A 21,794-nucleotide genomic window follows, 5' to 3' on the forward strand; every position below is an offset into this window, starting at 1 on the left:
TTGCTAATCATGTTGGAGTTAAGCCGTGCCCATCAGCAGTAACTACTGAGAGATTACATTTATTTCTGAGGAAGGTCACCCACTAAGATTTTTGTTACTGGCAGAGGGTGTTTTCTAATAGCTGTCCGTGTCCTTTCGCTGATTCTCGTCTCTCTCATTTGAGTAGACCGGACGAAGCAGCCACGTTTGATGAATCATGTCCAAAATTTGCAGCAGTATCGTATGTCGTAATCCAAGCGATACCTTATTTTTCTTTCAGAAGTGTCTTCTGCCTTAAACTCTGGCCATGTAATTTGTGTCCCAGCAGCAGGTCCTGGCTCTGCTGGGTTCCCGATCTGGGTGCGCAGAGGGCCAGTCTGCGTTGCGGAGGATAACAAGCAGCGTTCCTCATTGATAATAGTTTTGTCGTCTTCCTTTGGGCTGCAAACAGACCTGTAACCCTGTAGTTTTTCCGCCCCGTCTGTAACTTGGGTCACTAAGCAGCATCTCTTCCCTAAAAGCCCCCAGTGCTAAGTAAAACGGGTGACATTTAATACAGGCTCTAAAAGCACGATTCCTTAAGTTCCCCGGGATCTGGAGGCACTTGTTTTGCGAGGCAAAGCCGGGAGCACTCAGACGTTCAATGGCCGGTGCCACCAACCTGAGCGGGAGGGCAGGCGACCCGCTCCACCCGTCTCCAGCCGGGCAACGGAGACCCATGCCGCGGCCGTAACCTTGCTATCCATCACTGTCCACCCCGCCGAGGACGGGCAGCTCGGGCAGAGTCTTGTCTTGCTTTTTTCTCAGGTCACCTCTCGGGAAGCAACGCACCGTGATTTTAATGCATGCCTTAAAACAGCAACAATGAACAACCAAAAAAGCCCAGTTTGTAGGCTGGACTGGTATATTCAGAAAATACATTTCAGTTTGCAAGAGTTTTATTGCCTGAAAATGCAGGTGCAAATCTCAGCGTCCCCGTTATAGTCGTGTATTTGACTCCTGCCTGAATGTGCCTCCAGCCCTCTCCCATCTCCCCGACGCCAAAGCCTCACCTGCTGTCGCGGCTTAACAAGCACTTACCGTTTATTTTTTATTTATATTATTTTGCTATATTATTATTTATATTTAAGTAAGATTTCGTAGCTCTTTGGAGCACTTCCAGGGAATTCTGTCAAATGGAAACGGCTTCAGGGTTTCGGTCCCTGAGTTTATTAGGCTTTTATTTAAATGTCTCGTGAATGCCAAAAAGCATCAGCTACTTAAGAGAGTGATGAGGCAAATTAATGAAAGAAGCTACAGGCCTATATTAACTGTGGTTTGAAGATGAAACACTGTTTGTAGATTTGTTCCCTCTAGATCAGAATAGGTGTAACACATTATGAAAAAGGTTGTTTATACACACAGTAGATAACAGCTGCAGAGGTGGAGAAGGTGATGCTTTAGGGCTAAAAGATGACACCGGTAAGTTAATTCTGCAGAGCCGTGGATTCCTAAAATAGTTTTTGAGTTACAAATAGCTGAGGCTGGTGCGTGGGAGATCCCTCGCCCGAGATGCACATTAATAGTTAGAGGGGCTTGAAAGACGTTTTGGTGCAGCTTTATGATCAATATATCCATAAGTCTGCAGAGGGGCAGAAGTCATTCAGAGAAGTATGTTGCTAGCTGGTTATTACTTGCAACTCGTTATTATTACTTGGCTTTATATAGCTCCCTTCTGCAGGCGAGAGAGATTCGCTCACCTCTTATTTAAGCCTAAAGTGCAATAAGGCGTGGAAGGGTAAATGAATTGTCCAGAAAGACACAGTAGGACACTTCTAATTACGTCTCAATTTAGGAGTGAGTTCTGGCTCCAGCCTGTTGAGCCGACTTAAAAGGAAGGAAAAAAAAAAAAAAAAAAAAAAAGCCCTGGAGGGGAAAAAAGAAGTCACACAAATATTTCTGTGAACCTGTAAATAGAAGGGGTGGTACTTCTTTAAGAATAGGCATCTGCTTTTTAAAATGGGGCTGGTTGCCGTGTCCAGAATGCTTCTATAACCCGAGCTTTAGCAGTATGTGTAATGTGCTTTTTTAAATTGGTACGTGCCTTTTAAGCTAGATGCGTGCTTTGCTCTTTTTAGGACCTCCTGTTTCTGGTATTTTTTTTTTCCATATCTCATGTACCTCAGAGGTAGCTGGAATCGAATGTAATGACCCAAATTTGGGGATTACGGCAGGAAAAAAAGAAAAAAGAAAGGCGGCTGCTCTTGCAAAAGCGTTTTACGTCTATGTAACCGATTCCAGCGGTGGTTAAAGCAGATTGTTTTTACAATACTTAGATCATAAAATAAGCAGTTCCATAATCTCTAAAGTCTTTTAACCGCTGCTTTATGAGAAATTAAAAGTGCCGTAAAATTATATGTAAAACTTCATTAAACTCCAAGTTTTTGCTCAGCCGGCCCCTGGGTGCATCCAGGAGGAAGCATGGATGTGCCAGCCCCTTTGGAGGATCCTGAGGGAAGCCCACCAGAAGGGACCTCTCCGGGGCCTGGGACAGCTGCTTGCCACCTTCTTCCCAGGTATCCCCAGCTCGGGGGCTCCTGCCCTGCATCCCCCAGCCCCACGGCGAGCCGGAGGTCTCCCGTGTTTGGGGACGGAGGGGACGCCGCGAGGAGCCGATGGGAAGGTCTGAGCAGGTCCCGGGAGCGGATGGAGCTCCAGTTTCCTGCTGCCCGTCTCGTCCCTCGCTCCCCATCCCGTGGGTCCCGCGACACCCGATGAAGTTTTTGCAAAAGGCGCTGATAGCTTTTATTGTATTGGTGCCTCGCGGCCTCAGTCAAGCGCTTCTGTGTGCTGCTCGGATATATGTTAAAAAAAAAATTCCCATTTGCCATAACACCCCGTAACGCTTTACTACGCGTGCGAGGAGTAAACCCAGCTCCTCTGCTCGCGTTTCCGCCGTAGGGTCGTGCATTGGTTGCCCGTATGGGAACGCGATGACCCGGAGCAGAGCTGAGCAGCTGGAAAAAGCAGAGGCAAGCGGCAGAGGGTCGCTGTGCTTGGAGAGCACGCAGGTGTGTTTTAGTGTGCAGGCGCAGAGCTGAACCCGATCCCGCGTGTTGGCAGCCTCACAAGTTGCTGCTCGTTAACTAAGGTGCCAGAAGAGTCCCAGCCTGTCCCGAGTCCAAGGTTAAGCATATTGCATGAAGTGCCTGCATGGATGGGTGAAGGAACGCGCTTTATGTTGAAAGCAAGCAGATTCTGGTGGCCGTGCAAGCGGTCACGGTGGCTTGGCTCATGCTTGGGAACCTGCAGATCCTCTGGTTGCCGGTGCTTTTTCCAGGCCTATCTGCGTTTGCCGCGGGAATCAAGAGCAACAGAATTCCCTCAGAAGATGAGAGAAGCAGACCGCTTCCTTCCCCACCCCTTCGCCTGTCAAAACTTAGCCCTTGTTAGGAAGCAAAACTTTGCGTTTTCATGCTGTTAGATGGAGTGAAGTGATTTGCATCGACAGCAGAGCTGCTCTCGAAGTGCTGCAGTACGTGCTTTCCGGAACAGGCAGGTTAAATTATTGGTGCGCAGTGACGGAGGGAATGGAAGTCGGGTCCTCTGGCCAGTGGCTGTGCTGCGTTCCTACACTTAGGTTTGTCCTCCATTATTTCTCTATGAATTTGCTCCCCAGGGTATATCATTAATGTCTTTAGTGCTGCCTGCTTTTCCTCAGACGACCTTTCTTAGAGGTTGCGGAGCACTCACAACGGCGATGAAAGTGATTCCTGGTGAATTAGTGCATATAAACATGCATGCAGGAGAAGTGCATGACTCTCCATCAATGAGCTGTTAAAAAAACATGTCCTTTTTGTTTAGATTTTATTCAGCATTTTGGCTTTTGTATTTGTCTATAAGCTTTCCTTCTCTTCCATCTCCTTTGTAAACCTATTGCTAGAACCACTGGGTCATCTCAGCCTCTGCTCAGACTCTCTGGTCCTCTCGTGTCTCTAACTTGTGCTGTCTGCTATGACATTTGGGATATCTTCCATCTCCGACACCTTGTCGTGCTCTCCTTTGTTACCAGGACTCTCATCTGATATTAGTCCGTCTTTATATTCCTTTGCAACTCGCTTCAGCAAGAGGAGATGCCTCTGTCCACACTTCTTTAAATGAGACTTTGAAAGTGTGAGTTGGATCCCTGAAAATCCTCATCTTTTGCTTCCTCTTCTCAGCAAGCGAAAAGCAATGGAGAGAAACTAATAATGAAACAAGAGCTTGTTTATGTAACACACCTGGATTTTATCTTCTCATGGTCTAAACTAGATAAGATGTTTTCAGTTTTGCTTTGCATAGTAAAGAGAGATCAGAGTTTTACTAGTTGGTCTCCTCTGATTACTTGCCCGATGTCATTCTGTGAGGTTAGTTTTTCAGTTTCAAGACCAATCTATGCTTAATTCCTTTAGTTTAGGCAGTTTTCAGAGCTTCCTGTTTAACTGAACAGTTCCCCAGCTCCTCACCGACCTTCCTTTCCTCACCCAACGTAGATACACACGACTGGTGTTTGTGAACCTTTTCAGCTTGATGAGGTAATGCTGAGAGGTGCTCATTCCACTCTGCCTCGTATTAGTATTTCATTGGAGCTGAGAGCTTCATATCTGCCCAAAGACTTGCGCTGTACATCTTGGGTTATGGGTTTGGGAACGTGATTCTGTAGACCTGTTCTACAAATTGGCAGGTACCAATTTTCCTGGCACACAACTCTTGCAGTTTCATCTGAAGAGTTCCCTTTTCTTCTACGATAAAACATCTGGTGGTCAAGCTGTGAGGAGTTCCTCTCTGACGCTGTGGATGCCCTCCAGGCCGGTCAGTGCCTGCAGTCCAGGACACCCCAGTGGACCACTCATCGCTGTGAACTAATGGGATTCCAGGCTCATGTTTGTTCCATCAGAGGAACAAGTGACAGGCAGGGACTTTTTTTTGTTAATCTGACCCAGTTCAGTACATTTTGGACAACTCCTTCATCTTCCTGCAGTTTTCAGGAATTCCACAGATGGGGATGAACTTTGAAAATTCGGCCTGGAAATGACATGGGTAAAGTATTAAGCTCAGTATGGAGATTAGAAAGAGAATAGTAGGACTTTTCCCAAAAGGACCTTCTCTCTGTTTCTCATGCCCAAATTCCCACCCATCATTTCTCACCTTTTTTTCCTTGTGAGCTTCTCCAGATTCCGTACAGAGATTTGTTCTTCAGCTTGAGTTTTCTCAAGGGGTGATTTTTGGCTCTCTGGGTGAGCTGTAAGGGATCCTGCCACTTGGCTTTTCTAAGATAGTCTCCTGAGACCTTGTCTAAGGAGGACAACTGTGAGACGTGCCACCTCGTTCATTAATGAATATGAGGTCATCGTTTTCCCAAATACAAAAGCTGGGCTCTAACCACGAAGTCTTGTGTTTTGCCCAGAAATGTCTCCTGGGCTTGCTCTTCTGTAATCGCAACAGGAGGCATACAAGGATGTGGCTAGGTGGAGAGGAGTGTGTCTAGGATATAAAAATAGATTCTCCAGTTCTGTATAATTAATTTACAGTGGATGCCTTTTCTCTTGTGTTTGTTTGAACTCTTTATTCTTTGTTCATTGTAAAGGGCTTAACGGTTCCTGTTCCTTGATTCTTTCATTGCTGAAATGTTTTGGAAGAGAGGTTAGAGTCCCTCTGTGACCTGCCCTGGGTGGCCCAAGCCTGTAGACCTTGCAAAGACATTACTTTTTTGGCCTGAACACAAGTCTCTCAAACCTTTAGCCTGGCTAAATGCTTTGTACAAACAGCCGCATACTGATCTGCTCTATTCTCTTGTGATTTTCTGCTCGAGGGGCTGTACTGTAGGTGGCTTGCTCTGTTTGCCACTTGCCTTGGTAGTGGAGAAAGTGCAGTGAACGAATCCGACAGTACTGAGGCCAGCACTGTGCTCGGTTGTTGTGAGGAAATTATCCTGAAGTCTGGTTGAAGAGATTAAAACCAAGAAGAACTGGCTGTGTCCTTCCTTTAAAGCTCTGTTCTGTTCTTTGTTTCTTTTTTTCTTTAAGACTTTATTCGTTTCTCCTTCCAAAAGAAGTTTGTGGCATTGGTATGTAAACTGTGACCTACGATTACAGAAGGTACGACTATTTTTATAACAACCATGGGGTGAAGCATTTCATTCAGTTCTCTTCTGGCTCCTTCCAGGCAATTGCTGCAGCAGCTTTCTTCTAGTACGTGAGCCGTATTCTTGATCTCATTTCTCCAGTGATACAAATAATATGATCTCAGATGCCATTTCAATTCTTGGATGTCAAGTGCATTGCTAAGGCGGGAGAGGCCCCAGTCCCTTCTTTTATGACTGTTACTGTTTGAGCAGATCTTGGTTTATAGATGACCGATGACAATAGCGATGTATTCACAAGTCTTGTGAAAACATTCAAGATCCATTCAGTGAGTATTTGAAATTCATGTCTTTGGGAAAATCTTAAATTTCACGACTCCACGTGTGCTTCTATAGGGGTTTCTAGCAGCTGCTAAGCCCTTAAATCTAAAATAGAGAATCCTTTTTGATGGAATCCTTTTAGGGTTTTTGTTTTTCAATGTTGTTTGAAATGTAATTAGTAGCATGACGTGGCCCCATCCGTGGAGCATGGGACATCGCGGTCAGGCAGTCCTCTGTTACGGACCTCAACCCGCTGAAGTCTGTGGCATCAACCAGCCCTTGGTGGTTTCATCTCACGAGCGGAAGCTAGACAGCTATTTCTCACATCTAAAAGGGGTTTTTTTTAGCTTCTCAGGTACGTGCTTTTTCAAGGTGGGGGTGTTTTAGGATTGATGTGACTTTTGGGATAATTTTTCCGGATGAGATGGAGGGCATATAACAAATGCATAAAGATGATTTATCCCTTGCAGATCGGAGTCGGAAAGCTTGTGTGTTAGTCCTCCCTTATGTGTGTGTGTTCTGGTTCAGCAAATTACAATCAAGTTTTATAGCAAACACATTAAAATGACTGTATAGTTAGAATTAATTAAAACAGCTTTGAGCTTAAATGTAAATCACTGTGGACTATTTGCAGCCTAAACTTTGCAGCACTGGTCTGTGAAACTGGCTGGAAGCTGAGCGGCTCCTTTCTCTGTCCAATTGCATTTTGGACAAAAGGAACAATAAGTCCGTACATACAACTGTGGATGGTTTCACCTGGCTTTCAGGCTCATGTTGAGGCTCTGTCAAGGGCTTTTTCCTTTTCAAAGTCTAGATGTTAACACTCATGTGCATACATTTTCTTTTTATTTTTTGTTATCTGTTTCTGGTAGTAGGATTGGATAAAAATAATGGTTTTAAAGCCGCGTTTGTTAATCAGTATGTCTAGATTTTGTAACAAAATTGGCTTGCTTTAGCTTTGCAAAGAGAAACGCTCTCTTGTCTCATTGTCCTGCAGCAGAATCACTCGAGTGATCAGTGCAAAGATGAGTGATCGTTTCAATCTTAGAGCTCTTCTGGCATCTGAAATTATTTAGTAAAGCTGGGGACGTCTGAAAACTGGCCACTGCGTCCCTGGAGGTACCTGTGTCTGTATTGAAGGATGTTCTCCATCCCAAGATTTTAATGAAAGTTGGAGCAAGAAAGCCAACAAATAATCTCTCTCTGACTCCCAGAAAGAAGGCAGTTGAGGAACCGGGCTGAACCCTGTCTGTCCCATTCGTTGGTCTGTTCTCAGAAGAGCCATGGGGACTGCTCATATGACTGGGCTACTACAAGGCATCTTTAAAAATGGGGCTTTTCAATGACTTTTTTCCTTCGTTCTTGGCATTTGTTTGAAAATGAGATAACTGTTGGAAGGAGAAGCATTCAAGGAGAGGGCCATCTGGTGTGAGGTGACTCTACTTAGGGTTTAAGGAAAGGACAGGCTTTGTCTCTTAGTACTTTTGCGCAGTCATGGAGACAGAAGGCAAAATCCTCCTTTCTTGTTGCAGAGCCTTCCTTCTTCCTGAGCGTTGTGGACCTGAAGGAGCTGGTTTGAGGGTTCCTGTATGGAAAATACCAGAATAGTTGGGCATTAAGGACCCTGTGGTTCTTTAACTTAAAAATGTGTACCTTGGTGTATATTTTCCCCTCGCTTCTTCCTTTCTACCGTTACGCTAAGTTGTGTCTCATGGAAACTCTCCGTTCTAGAGTGCAGCTTGCTCTGGGTCTGTAGAAGCAGTGAACTTCCGCCAAACTTGGAAAACGCCTCTTGAGTTATGATGTTGCGTTGCCTGCAACTTTGGTAGCTTCACAAACTAGGTCTGCTTGGTCATGAGACGTTGCACTGAGGGCAGAGATAAAGCTGTTATTTCTTTTGCTAAAAAGGGCAAAAATGTAGTGATGTTGGGCAAAACCAACCTCAGACATATCTTCAAAACACACACCTGAATACACGCAGTCATTGGCTTTGTGAACGTTACCAAGTAAAAGCTGTGAAATGACGTGGAATAGCTAACGTCTTCTAAGATGGATTTGTAATAGTCCCCCTTAGTGGTTTTAGACTTGGTTTAAATAATAAATTAGAAGAAAAATAAATGACTTAATGCGGCCAGATTACACTAGAAGGAGGTAAATGTGGCCTTGAAAATATTCTCTTCGCTTTAGAAGCCAACGTTATTCAGTTGTCAGATGTCTTCATCCAAAATAAATAAATATGCCGCATAATGGAGGCGATTCTTCCCATTGGGGTGGCCGTATATTGGCAATAATGCGCCGTACCAGATAATGCAAATAATCTACTGCCACATAATTAATGATGCGGCTGGGCATATTTTTTTGATGAATGCTTATGGAGCCTGGTGACAGGCGTGAAATTAGAAAATTCCTTCAGCGCCCTAAAATATAAATAGCTTTCGGAACTGAAAAGAGTTTCACAGCTGAAGATTTTATTGTGTTGAGAGGAAAAACTTTTCCACCCCCATCCCCCCCTTTCTTCTCTGCAAGTTGTTTGTCCATTCACAAAACAAATACTCTGAAGCCCAGTACGGCTCATGGGAATAAATTTCAGGTCGAATTAGTACAGTTTCCTTGCTGTCAGGACGGTGGAATTAATGGTGTTTTGATGACACGAATTTTGAAGGGCGAACAAAGAAGCTGAAGGGAGGGAGACATGACTCCTTAGAAGTGCGGTCCTCCTCTCCCCCAGCCTCTCTTGTCTTCCCTGTCATCCGTCTGCCAATCTCCCTGTCCATGGTTAGTTAAAGGCGCTTTTTATCCTCTTTTCTTTCCCACAGAGTTTGCCAGATCCGGCCCAGTGCCTGGGTTCCAAGGGGACACGCTGCAGTTGGCCTTCATCGACTTGAGACAAGTAAGTCTTTGTGTTTTTGTTTTTTGTTTTTCTTTTAAGATGTGTGACTGAAGACCATCAGGTCTTAAGGGAAGGGAGAGGAGGGGAAACGGCGTTGGCGGTTTACGCCAGAGACCTATATTTCCCCCCCAACGCGCTCCCCCTCCTCCGGGCGCTCGAAGCCACCTCCTCCTCTAGCTCTCTGGGGTCCTCGAGATGGTGGAGGTGAAAAGGGCTGGTGGCACGGGGGAGCGAAAGAAAGCCGCGCGTGACCCTAGGCGATGGGGCCATTGTGCTGGGGTTGGCTTCTGCAGACGGGGCAAAAAGACACCTCCGAAGCCCTCCCAGCTGACGCCAAGCAGGTGTTGCTAACAGAGGGAGCACTGATGCAGAGCCCGCCCGCCCGGGCCACTTTTGTTTGCAGATAAAGCCCGGAGAAGCGTTTTGCGAGGGCGAAGGAATTTGCATTCGGGGTTGTGCGGGGGGGCTGGGGGCCCTGTCTGTCTCCCACTCTCCTCCCCCCTCCACCGTCCCCTCTTCCGCAGATGGTCCCCAGCCATGAAGGACAAAGTGGCTGTTTAGGAAGATGATTGGGAAAGGCTCCACCCATCGGTGCCCACCTCTCAAGGGGCCCCATTATAGCCCAGTTGACCATGGCAGGTACTGAGGCATTTGTAGGGCTTGGCAAGCCAATTTAGGGAAAAGCGCCATTCTAGTGAGTCATTTGTTAGGGGTAGAAATGGGCATTATTGATATACTAGGCTGGGGGGGAAAAGTGAGGTGGTCCTGTCATCTCTTGGCACCGAAGATGGATGGGTTGGATAGAAAGTCTGAATGAAGTAAGACTCAATGACTGATGCTTCTCTCCTATTAAAACAATCTTTTTTTGTCTGTTAAACCCCCCTGGCTTTGTCCCTCCTGCCATCATGATGCAGTGCCTCTTGTTTTCAGGGTTGACGTAGTTTGCATTCTGAAAACTTTCGGGTGCCGAGAGTATTTCTTAAATCTGCATAATCCCTTGTATCGATGATCTCCTTACCACTGTGACTCTGATTCATGCTGGAGCCACTTTTAACCCGTGATGGTTTGAGAACGTCTCTGAATCCAATTGATGTGCAGTGCAATCTGTCATCCGATGACACTTCTGCAAAGCAGCAGTAAGGTTGTTAATAACATCGAGATGCTGCACGTTCACGTTTCATACTTGGGTGTGTGATTAACTGCCAGATCTGTTCAAAAAATGGTCAGAATAGCTACACGGGAAAGGTGTGTGTTATCATTGCTATGTGTTGACACTTTTATCTTCATTAGCTTCTTGGCACTTTATTGACTGCAATACGCAATGCGCTCCCAACCTCCTGGGCATAAGGAAATGTGGAGGGTTTGGTCTTTTTCCAAGCACGAAGACATGAATGCAGGGATTTTGAAGAGGAAAGCTGTGGCTTTTTGAAGAATGAAATGCCTTAAAAATGCTCTGTGAGGTTCAGCTGCTCTGAGCCAGTGCATTAGCAGCAGGCTGGGATATGCGAAATGTTTGTACGGTTCATAAGTGCAAAACACAGCCAAATGAATTCAGCTTGGGTAAGGAGAAAGCTAAACAGTAGCCGTCTGCAATTCTTCCTCTTCTGTCAAATATTCTTCTTTGTACAGAGCATTTTCGTCTTTGTTTTTGAAGGTAGTCCCAACTTTTTATGGCTTTTAAAGATAACTTTTCTGAATGGTGTAAGGAGAAAGGGGTGAAGCTCAGTCCTGTTGAGTTTCAGTTGAAAGCAGGCAGTCCTAGATGTTCTCCTGGATAATAGTGATGCTGTGTGGACGCAGACAGAGTATCGTGCAGATGGTGGACATCATCCGATTGTCCCAAGTAGAGTGGAGGCCACCCATCACCGGTTTATTGAGATTAGCAATAACACGCAAAGACGAGGCAGTTACTAGTCTCCTTTGATGTTGTCGATTCGCTAATCCTGGGATGTGTCTTGTGTAGCCAAACTCCGTGTCGCACGACCCTTCAACCAGCGTGGCGTTTCTTGTAGGGCTGCGCCTGCAGCTCTCAGGCCTGGGAGCAGTGGGGAGCTTGATGGATGGGTGGATGGATGAAGGTACAGCACAGAAAGGTCATCCCTTGTTTTGTTTTTAGTTTCTTCTTTTTGGACATTGCATTCTTCCTCTTCCCTGGCTCTTTTAAATCACTGAATGTGACAATATATTTCAGTAATAGTAACTTTGAGCTCTTACAGCTGTAGCTAAAATTGTCAAAGTAATGTGAGATTAAGTTGCTTTAAGGAAATGACTGAAATTATTTCTAGTACAATAAAATGTAAAATGGTGGAGGAATTTAGTGATTGGGTAATGGTTTTCTGTCTCAAATATTGATCCCTATAACGAAGAATAAAACCTGTTAAAATACTATTGTCTAGGTGCAACAGAATTTCTCCTTGTTCAGTACCCTGGACTCAAATGTAAGGTCCCTCTGTACAAAGAGAGCCTCATTTTCCCGTTGTGCTCGGCAAAACTGGGAGCAAATTCATTACTATATGGTCAAGAAGAAGAGAGTCAAGCCCAGAGAACCCAAATTGCTATTCTGTTGTTTTGTAGACTGATTTCAGAGCTTCAGATTTACAAGGAAAATCCATAGTAGCCACTGAAACTATTCCAGAGCAGACAGTAATTTAAAACGCAACTTCCCTTCGCATCCTGGGACAATTCTAAATCGAGTGCTTTTAATGAAGTGATAAAGTCACCCAAGTCATATCTCAAATCTTTTTGTGAGAGTCTTTTTATAAGAATGATCTAGCAGTGTAACTCAAATATTTAAGGCTTTATAAGGAAGCAGCAGTTACTTTTCCCCTTAGAGGTTAAACTTTGCTCTTATTCACTCTTTGCTATATGTTAGAAATCTGATATAAATTTGGTTCCATAAATAACCTTGCTGAAATATGGAAGGCGCCTAAATAATTTAGCCTTCTGCATCTTGCAAAAGCAACTTAGGCGCTTGGATGTCCAAAGACCCCTGAAGAGTTTCAGGGGACTTCACATCAGCCCCGAGTCAGCAGATGCAGCAAGTTTGCTGTGCACTTCACAGCTTCCAGCCAGCTGGAAATGTTTTAGCTTTTCATTTTCATGGGTTTATTGTAAGAAAGTTGGTTGCAGAAGAAGGTTTTATATTTGTCTCTGAACTCGCTGCAATCCGCAGCCATTCTGATCTCTCCTAGAAGCCAGATCGACAATCGTGGCCGGTCGCCAAGGAAAATCTGTCTCCAGCACTCGAAGAATTTCACTCTGGGCTCTAGCGAGCGAACGTCTTAGCCGGCTTTGAGAGCGTTCCTTACTCCAGGCCTCTGCGTCTGTCCAGCGGATTGTAAATCCTGTGTGTCGAATTTCCACTGGAAACGCAAACTTCAGCATCAGGCTAGATTTAGAGAAACTTGACCTGGAGCCCATCTTGCTGTAGGCATGCAGATATGCGAGGGGTGAGCGCAGTGAGGCTCCACCACTCCAAATCCATCCTTTTCCTGTTTTACGTAATAGATGGCAGTAACTGGATGGTGCTTCTGAATTTGAATGCCACCTCTTCAAACCCCGTCAGTGAGACAAGAGAGGCAAACACTGTCTCTGGGTTTGTAGCAGCTGCTCTGCTTGCCACTTGTCAAATAGCAGACATTTTCTATGTTCTTTTTACTGTGTTCAAAAGCCAGATGTGGTTACTGTGGGTTTGTGTTGGATGCCAGCCAGCTGGGTAATGAGAGGTCTCCCTCCGATGCATTAATTTTTCCCGATTACCTTTGATAGGGATGCTTAATAAAGGAATGTTCCCCTCAAGAACGTGGTTCCCTTCCGCTCCTGCTCTGTGCCCCATTCTTCTTCCCCGCAAACAAATTTCCTATCTTCCCTGCATTGTTTGCGTAGTCGTGGGAGGGTTTTTTTTTTCGTTTAGAAGGCACGGCATAAGAAGTTAGGCAGGAACTTTTAGCCCTATGAAATGTGCAGCCGTTCTGTCTTTGTGTCCATCTTTTGATTTCCCCCAATAACTTCTGAATCTTCTGGCCTTTTTCAGCCATATTTGACTGGGGGGTAGCGGGCTTCAGCGGTATAACAGTCCTACGACTTTTGGCCAAGGTGACAGAGAAAAGCTGTGGTGTGAACTCATGCCTCAGACATCAGGGAATCCACCGGGCAGCTCAGCCTTGCAAGAGGTCCATGGGAAATCTGCCTTTAATGCTTCCACACTGTTTTTTTTAGAAATGTCTGGTCAGTGGAAGGATACGGCAGTGGGGAAGTGTGAGGTTATGTTGAGAGAGACAGTAATGCTGGGTTTTGCAGAGATCCAGCTCAGCTTTAGTCAAAGCACAAGATGACCAGTAGTGAAATGGAGTTTTGAAAACCCCATGTGTAGTTGGTGTCTCTTGGTGGTTGGCTGCCTTAAAGGCACTGGAGGCTTTGACTGATGCAAGACAAGCCTGTGCCATGCGAGGTGGTGACCTCTCTCCTACTGCTGCTGGAGAGAGGTACCGGACAGGTGCTTCAGTATCCAAGCCAGGCATGCTGGCTGAGGGAAAGCCCTTGCAAATCCGGGCTTAGCAGCCATGGCCCTGTGGGTCGGTGCCTTGAGATGGCACTGCGAAGTTCTGCCCACCTCTACTTTGTTACTTGAGGCATTTTGTTGGCAGGGAGATAGTCCCTTGAAGAGCTTGGAGACAGCGTCTGGGACAGCGTGCCCGTTCATAGGTTTATTGCCAGCAGGCACGGAGACCTGGTTCTTTTACTTATTTTTATATTTTACAGTTAAAAGTGGTTTCCCTGCCTTGTAAAAACCCAATGAGATACCTGAGGAGCAGTGCAAAAACAAGACATTGGATGAGCTTTAGAGCCAGTCCGTATGTGGGTTCAGTCCTGGGCCTGCTGCAAGAGGCACTGCCAGTCCCACGAGTATGCGGTGGTGTGGAGAGGCTTGTTAAATGTAAAATTGGTTTGGCCTTTTTTTCCCCTGCTTGTTTTGCTGGTATACGCAAGAGAAGTTGAAAATTGTATTAGAGGGAGAGTCAGTTAAGCTAAACATCTCTGTGAGACGTCTTCACTTCACATGTACTTGCTTGCGTCTTTGAAGCACAGGTTGCTGTCATAAGAGGAGCTGCAGACAGAGCAGCTGTGGCTTTAATCATTGAATGCAGTAAGGCAGAGATGAAAAGGTGACTCACCGATTGCATCTAATCTACTTCCTTGACAATTACTTTTTTCCATCTCCAAATTGCTCTGCAGACTGCCATCTGCCTGGCCCACTGCCTCACACGTCTTGATCGTAGCAGCTTGACTGATTCTCAGGAGCATCCATTGCGCTGGTCTGGGCAAAGGCTGCTTCTTGGGGGATCTGTGCGCTGGTTTTCTTGAGAAGCACTCTTGTGCTGTTGGGTTTTTAGTTCTCTTTAATTGTCAGTGCCCTTTGCAAGGAGACTTTTACCATCCCTTAGGGAGGAAGAGAATATTTACCTTTTACATCTCACTTATATTCTCTTCTTTCTTCTTAACTGCATCCCTCTACTCCTGTTTTTACCCTGTATTCTGTCCTTTATTAGTGCTTACTTTTAATTAGTTAATCATTACTTGTGTGGACTTGAGCTCCCTATTCTCATCTTTAGGTCAGCTATCAGAAGCTCTTGGGGTAGCTCTTGAGAACCATCCCACATGTGACCTGCCTGGCATTGTATCCCATGTGGTGCCAAATGAAATGTTGAACTCTATTAATCTTTCATTGTAAATGTCATCTTGTTCTTGCTCGGTAAGGAAATAAGAGGTGTGAAGACATATGGTCCAGTTGCAACCTTAATTCTTAATTACCCTGCAATGATGGGTTTCAACTAGTTTTATCATTACCTTAAATATAAGTATTTGCTGTTAAGATCCTGTCTCCAGGCTGTTAATTACTTTTGCTGCTCCTCTCCGAGTTCCTTCCACCGATTGGTATCTTTTGGATAATGCATCAGCCATTATTAATTGTGTTCACTGCGGTGGTGCCTCCAGGCCAACTAATAACTGCCCATTTTGCTGGGTCTTGTGGAAACATGAAGAACTTGAAGTCTAAACAGATGATGGAGACCAGAAGAAGTAGGCCAAATGAGTCTGACTTACAGCAGAACGCATTATTGCCAAATATTTTCCTTTTTTTCCCCCAGGACTCCCGAATGTGATAAATGCTTTTCTAGGCATCCAGAAGTCATAGCCACATCAACTTTTCAGAAGTGGAGATGTTATTGCCTTCATCCTCTGTCACACCTCTCTACCTATGTAGGCCCAGATTATGCTAGTTTCTCTAAATGCCAAATTGCCTGGGGAAAGCAATTTAAAAGCTGTAGTCTGTTATTAATTTATGTTGGACCTCAGTGCTCTCTGAGCCTCTCCAGTATCATGCTGAGTTTCCTCTCGGAAGTTATCTGCATGGGATAATACAATACCTTCATCACCAAAAAAATACTAGTCCATTAACCTTCTCCCCCAAGAAATGCCTGGGCGAGTTTTCTAAACCTGTGTTTTAAAACTAATAGTTGCCTTTGAAAATATTTGCTCTAATCACTTGGTGGAAAGTAATAGTTAATGTAAAGTCAGAGAGTTCTTGAGGCCTGTATAAACTTTATGAATTTCATGTATTCATACTGTATGAATCACCTACCTCTTTGGAAGGTGGAGCTGGCCATACCCTTCCATTCCGCTTCTCTGGAAACTCTAGAGGAGAAAGAAACCTGCTATGGTAGAGAGCATAGTACCTGTTTCACCTGTGAGCAAACTGAATCACCAGGTCCCATGGTGCCCAGGAGCCCTGACCCATAGCTTCAGCGCCTGAATTCCCGCTACTCCCATTTACATGAGCACATGGGACCTATTTCTTTGTCACCTCGTGTGCTCCGAATGCCCTTTGCATTTCTGTTGGTCAAGGGTTCAGGTGCCTCCTTCCATCTGTTCCCCACCCCAACTCTCCCTTGTCCTAGGAAACTTGGAAGAGGTGAAAAAGTACAAAGATAAGATGGAGGGGATGATTAAAAAAAGAACCAAATGCTTAATAATGGGCCATTTTTTACCTGATTCATGGTCTTCATATCATCTGATCTTTCTGCCTTGCTGCTAGCACCATCTATTTTAACCTCTACTGGTCATGTTGTAGGAAAACAAGGTTCTGTTTCTTTTGGACCCTGATTAAAAGCTCTGCTTCTCAGAGCAATTGTGACACATCTAAAAAGAAGCGAGGTAGTTTGTAAGCTGTGTTGGTACCTCCTAAACCTCTGTCTGGAGTCCAGTGTGCGAAAGCACCCTCGTAGACTGTGTGCAGTCCTGGTGGTGCTCAACCTGCCCAGGTTTGTCATAGGGAAAGGTACTCCGTGCTGGAGACCCTTCACAGACAACAGATACCGGCACCTTTTCCCCACTCTGGCACATTTTTATATGAAGGCCCGTGGTGATGTGCTCAGACAGGAGTTATCAGGCAAGCATTGCTCAAGGAGCCACGCAGGACTCCCCTGGGCATGGCTAAGCCCGTGTTAAGAGGACCAGTAAGGACATTCCAGCATCTTGGCCAAACCAATGTTTTCCTTGCTTGTTAGGCTCAGAGCATGGATTTTTTAGCACCTAAAAACCAACATTATTTGAAAAGGACACATTAAGTAATTTATTTTTAAATCAGTGTTAAATGTCTGATTCACAATGGAAGGATGGTTCGAAGTTTGTGCTGAAAATCCTGGCTGCTGCTCAGTGTGCTCTGCAAAAAGAGAATGGGAAGAGAGAAAGACACACAAAGGCATAAGTTCAGAGTGGATTTAGAGCCTTAACTTTGAATTTTCTTGCTTTGGTGGGTTTAAGCTAGTCTTAGTGTTACTTTAAACATAGCCCTTTGTAGTTCAATTATATTAAAATCACACAGATCCCTAGTGCAGTCGGCTGCTTGGACTCGGTCAGGATCCATCACTCTTTATCCAGGAAGGATGTATTGGCATGCTGAGGAATTAAAGAGCCTGGATGCTCCCCAGAGCCTTCAAACAAAAAAGAAAAATCAAGAGTGCAAACATCCTCTGTTAGCACTTCTCTTAGGCGGAAAGCTCTGCCTGGATTTCTTTCGTTAGGGCATAGCAATGGAAATCGTGGAGTCTGTTGAGACTTTACAGCCTGAAACAATAAAAACAAACAAAAAACAGTCAGATCCTCTCTCATTCAGAGATTTTCTCTATAGACAAAAGAAATCAAAGGAGCTGTTGAGGAATTTGATAAAAAGGAATGGACTTTGCTACCTAGCAGTTGTGTGTTAAATTCCTCAAGTAGTCCTGTAAAAAGTATATCTGAATTGCTTAGATGTCCAACTCCTATTGAAATCGGTAAATGGTGGGGTAGGACATACCTGTTGTTCTCGACTTAAGTGGTGCTGTAAGCTGACTCTTGTGGTTTCTTGAGGAATGACTGGGCTTTCCACGCTGTGGTCAACCCCAGGTCCAGGTGGTTGGGTTTTGTCCACGCACATCCCATGTTGCTGCACAGATCTGCTGAGCAGGCTTGAACTTAGTAGTGAACTTGTGCTTCCTTTCCAAGGCTGGATACTGAGCTGAAAATGGTTCAGTAAAACACTGTGTGATTGCTTGTTATTCCTTTATCTTGTCATCATACATGTTTTACAGTAGAACAAGCAGTACAGCCAGACGGGACTCTGCTTCCATGAGGAATCTCAGCAGAAGGGGACAGTGCATCTAAACTGGCAACACATTTTAGTTTGCGTTCTTCCCTCTAAGACTGGTAGATCCTGGGGCCCCTCAACTCTTGCTGCCTTGTGTTTGGAGGTGCTTTGGATTCTTCCACCCTGGAGCAGGTTGCTGTTACTTTAAGCATCTGCCGTACACAGCGGGAGCTGGATGCTCTTAGCAAGCCTGTTGGTAGCAACAAAGATCTCCTCCCCGCCGTGCCCTCTAATTGCAGGAGACTGTGAGACCGTCATCTGACCAGGGAAACGGACACCGCTTGAGTTATAAGGCCCACTTTCACCTTTAACCCGCTGATTGAGGCAGGATTGACGGGGAACGGAGAGGGCCAGAGGTGCCTGCCCTCCACCTCCGGCTCCCCGCCTGTGAAACCCAAGACGCTCCCGCGAGCTGTGCGTGCTCCGAAGCTGTCACTCTTGAGCTGGCAAGGAAAAGCGCTGCTGCTTGAATGGAAATGCCATCCATAAAGAAGCCTTTATTGAGCTGCCTTTCATGACATCCTAGCTTCACCTTGTGGAGCACCTCTTTTTTTAATTTTATTTTTTTAAGAGCGCTCCTTTTGCTTTGTGAAAGCGAAGAACGGGCAGCTCGACTCAGCTGCTCCGTCTCCCTGGAACGGATCAGCTGGGCCTCGGTGGGTGGCAGAGCCAGTTTTGCAGAGCAGTTTTGTCTTTGAAGCCGTGGGGGAACAGTATCCCTCTGCAAACGTGCGGCTCCTTTCCTCGGGATCTCTCAAGTGCGGCTGGATTGCTCAGTTGTCGTTCCCCAGCGAGGAAGCGGTAGCCCTTGGAAAGCCTTTGGGGACACTTTGGCCGTCAAACAATCAACTCTGTGAAATAACACACACAAACCCCAAACCCACCAGTGGCGTGATGAACATCTGTGAAAAGTATACCAGGCAAGACCGCTGCTGCTTTTATCCATCAAGGTGACTTTAATTGCCAGGCAGTTGTTTGAGAAGCCTCGGGTACCCCGTATCCTTCGGGAATGAGGTATTAATTGCCTCTTAGACGACTGGTCCTGGAGCAGTCTGCTGTCAGACTCTCCAATTGATTTTTTCATTTGATTTAAAGAGTGCACATATTGACTAGCATTTATGTAGTGCCGGACCCATGGATTAAGAGGTTAATAAATGAGATAAGGTTGGTGGGGAAAGGCAGGTAATTCAGAAGTGGAAGGGCCCTACGCAAGATAAAACAGGGGAGAGGGAACTTGACCTCTGCGTACTTAAGACAACACAGCGGCGAGAAGGTGCAGGAGTGACAACGGTACTGGAGCTTTGGAAGAAAGTAGCAACGTGGAGAAGGTGTCCTCCAAATAAAGGCAGAGTTAGGATCTCGGGGTTGTGTTTTAAGCTTTAATGCTCTATTTCAGCCAATGAGTCCTTCAGGAAGCTCGGTTACCTGAGGCTAAAGGTACTGCTCATCTTTTACAAAAGCATCCGTCCTTCAGGGTTGTCATTTTTATTGATGAATTGACAGCAAGGTGGCACTGTACAGCAAGAAACATTGCAGTATGATTTATTTCAACTTTTCTATTAGTTTCCCCTCCACTGTGATACAAATAATTTGTGTTCCTATCGGTCCTGTTAGTTCCAGGGCATGTGTGTTTGTTTTTAAACATAAAGCAATAGATATTGCTGTTAAGTGCATAAATGAGTTATTTAATAGGTTGGTTGTATTAAAAGCAGGAGTTTGCAGATTGATTTGATGATGGTGGGAAGTTTTGTGCTGTTGCTCTAAATCAGTCGATTTGTGATTCAGTGCAGTCCTACTCTGCAACGGGAGAGGAGTGATTGAGGTGTCTAAGTGTAGGTATCTACTGCAGCCTTAGAAGCCCAAAGGTATCCTAGACATCCACGAAAGACCGGTAGATAGGGCACAGGCCAACAGAGACGTATGCCTGGCTGGAGTAGCAGCTGCTGGTTACACTTTGGTGCCTGAAAGGGCATTGGATACCTCTATTTCGGACCTGAATTGCTCTGTTGCATGACTGACAACTGGTTTATTTGATACATGTCAAAACCTGTTGTAGTGACAGAATTGAGCTTTGCGGTTATGGCTCTTTGATACTAGTAAAAATAATGGAGGATGAGGCAGGTTTTGTTCTAGCTCACAGCCGGTCCTGTTCTGCGTGTGCGTGCTAGTGCAGGTTCAGGTTTTGTCCTTGAATGTAGCTATGCAAACTGAGGGAGCCAGGAGCAGAGGACGTGGTCTCCAGAGGCAGTTCTTCCCACCCAGCATGAAAGTGAACAAACCAGAAATATCCCAGCTTGACTTCCTCGCTTTCAGCTTGACTTTGCGTTCCTGGCCGTTAGCAAAACGAACACTTAATCCCAGAAACGTAACCCACTTCACCAAAGCATCAGTGATTTAACAAGCATTAGGTATTTGGTCTGCAATTTTTGGCTAAGTGTTGCAGTAAGTATCCTTATTACTGCCTCTTTTTAGTGTGTATCCCAAATACAGTGTGTAACTTCTAAGATTATATGTTAGACTAGCTGGGTGCTAAAAGCTCTGTGTGCTAGGATAAGCACGGGGAGAAGAGAGACATTAAGCTAATTAATGGTCTTTAATTGATGAAGGTTGAGTTGGTCTAACCACCAGAGCAGAGGAGTGGCAGTTCTCTGCTGTGGGTCTCGTTGAGGGTCTGGCTGAAGGTGAAACCAACCTGAGACAGAAGAGGTTTTGCTCCTGAACCTTTAAAGGGCAGGTTTGAAGACTGGACGAAGTGGGAACAGGTTTCTTGTAGAACAAGGGCCTCTTGAACTTTCAAGACTACAGCAGCAATGCAGATGGGTGCAAAGAACAGTAAATCTGGGTTTTTGTTAAAATGAAAGTGGCTCGCAGAGGAGTGTGTGCTTCCCAGGGGAGCATGGGTTGGTGCTGCAGTTCGCAGCGCATCCCACTTAGCTTGCAGTAATTCGAGAGATGAGGTGAAGCTGGGTGAACACGGCTTTGTAGATTCAGCCCCCTAAAAAGGCCCTGTACATTAGGATCAGCCACCCAAGGCTCACTCTTCCCCCTGTGAAAGGGGGAGAGGTACCTCCAAGGGCCCTTCAGGTTGCAGCTGAGATGAGCTTTCCTCTGAAAATGGCTGTAGCCTTCTGGGTTGCCTCTTACAGGTTCACGGAGAAAATGTGCATCTAACTTGGCTCCAGTCAAGGTCAAACAATGGCAGAATTGCAAAGTCCTCTCCCCTCCTCTTTGCATTGCTAATGGCAAGATGCTAATGCCTTTCAGAGGACATATCTCCAAGCCTTCTGCAGCCAGGCCTGCCCTCGCTGTGCCTGTGCTTCAAGCAGAAGGGACTTGAGCCAGCTCCAACCCTGGAGCCATGGGGATGGGTTGCACAGTGCCCTTCTTGTCAGAAAACCATTTCTTTATGGTGTTTCTGAGCCTCTGTCTCTCCTGCACTGAAGAGCAGGAAGGACCGGCTGCTTCCTGCAAGGTGAGGAGCACGGTGGTTTCCACCGGCTGCTCTACCTTCCTGTGCTTGCCAACAGCTACATCCCAAAAGTGGAGGAGGTGAGTGGAGGGCAATGTATCTTCAGACAATATTTATTGTATTTTGCTGTAATCTGTTCATTTAGAGCTGCTTTAACGCATTCCTCAGCACTGCGTCCGCCTCGGCTGGGCTCGTTAGGTATGCCGGGCAGGTATTTGCCTAGAGACCCACCGACAGCTTACGGTGTTTTTTCGCATTCCTCTCTTGGCTAATCCCCTGCTCCTAACAAATTTAGCTATATGGCTGCATGCTTTAAACCACTCCAAATGCGATGTTTATTCAGGTCATGTGC

General features: G+C 45.5%; 1 protein-coding gene across 6 annotated transcripts in view; it reads left to right on the plus strand.

The window, feature by feature from the left end:
- EXOC6B (exocyst complex component 6B) overlaps nt 1-21,794 on the plus strand; it is a 291,383-nt gene that overhangs the window by 207,283 nt on the left and 62,306 nt on the right. For all 6 annotated transcript variants that reach the window (XM_064511671.1, XM_064511672.1, XM_064511674.1 and 3 more), the window contains one exon: nt 9,217-9,290. In XM_064511671.1, the coding sequence (XP_064367741.1) occupies nt 9,217-9,290 (74 nt within the window). The remainder of the gene's footprint in view (nt 1-9,216; nt 9,291-21,794) is intronic.

The sequence above is a fragment of the Dromaius novaehollandiae genome, chromosome 4 (assembly GCF_036370855.1).
Source record: "Dromaius novaehollandiae isolate bDroNov1 chromosome 4, bDroNov1.hap1, whole genome shotgun sequence".
Classification (NCBI taxonomy): Eukaryota; Metazoa; Chordata; class Aves; order Casuariiformes; family Dromaiidae; genus Dromaius; species Dromaius novaehollandiae.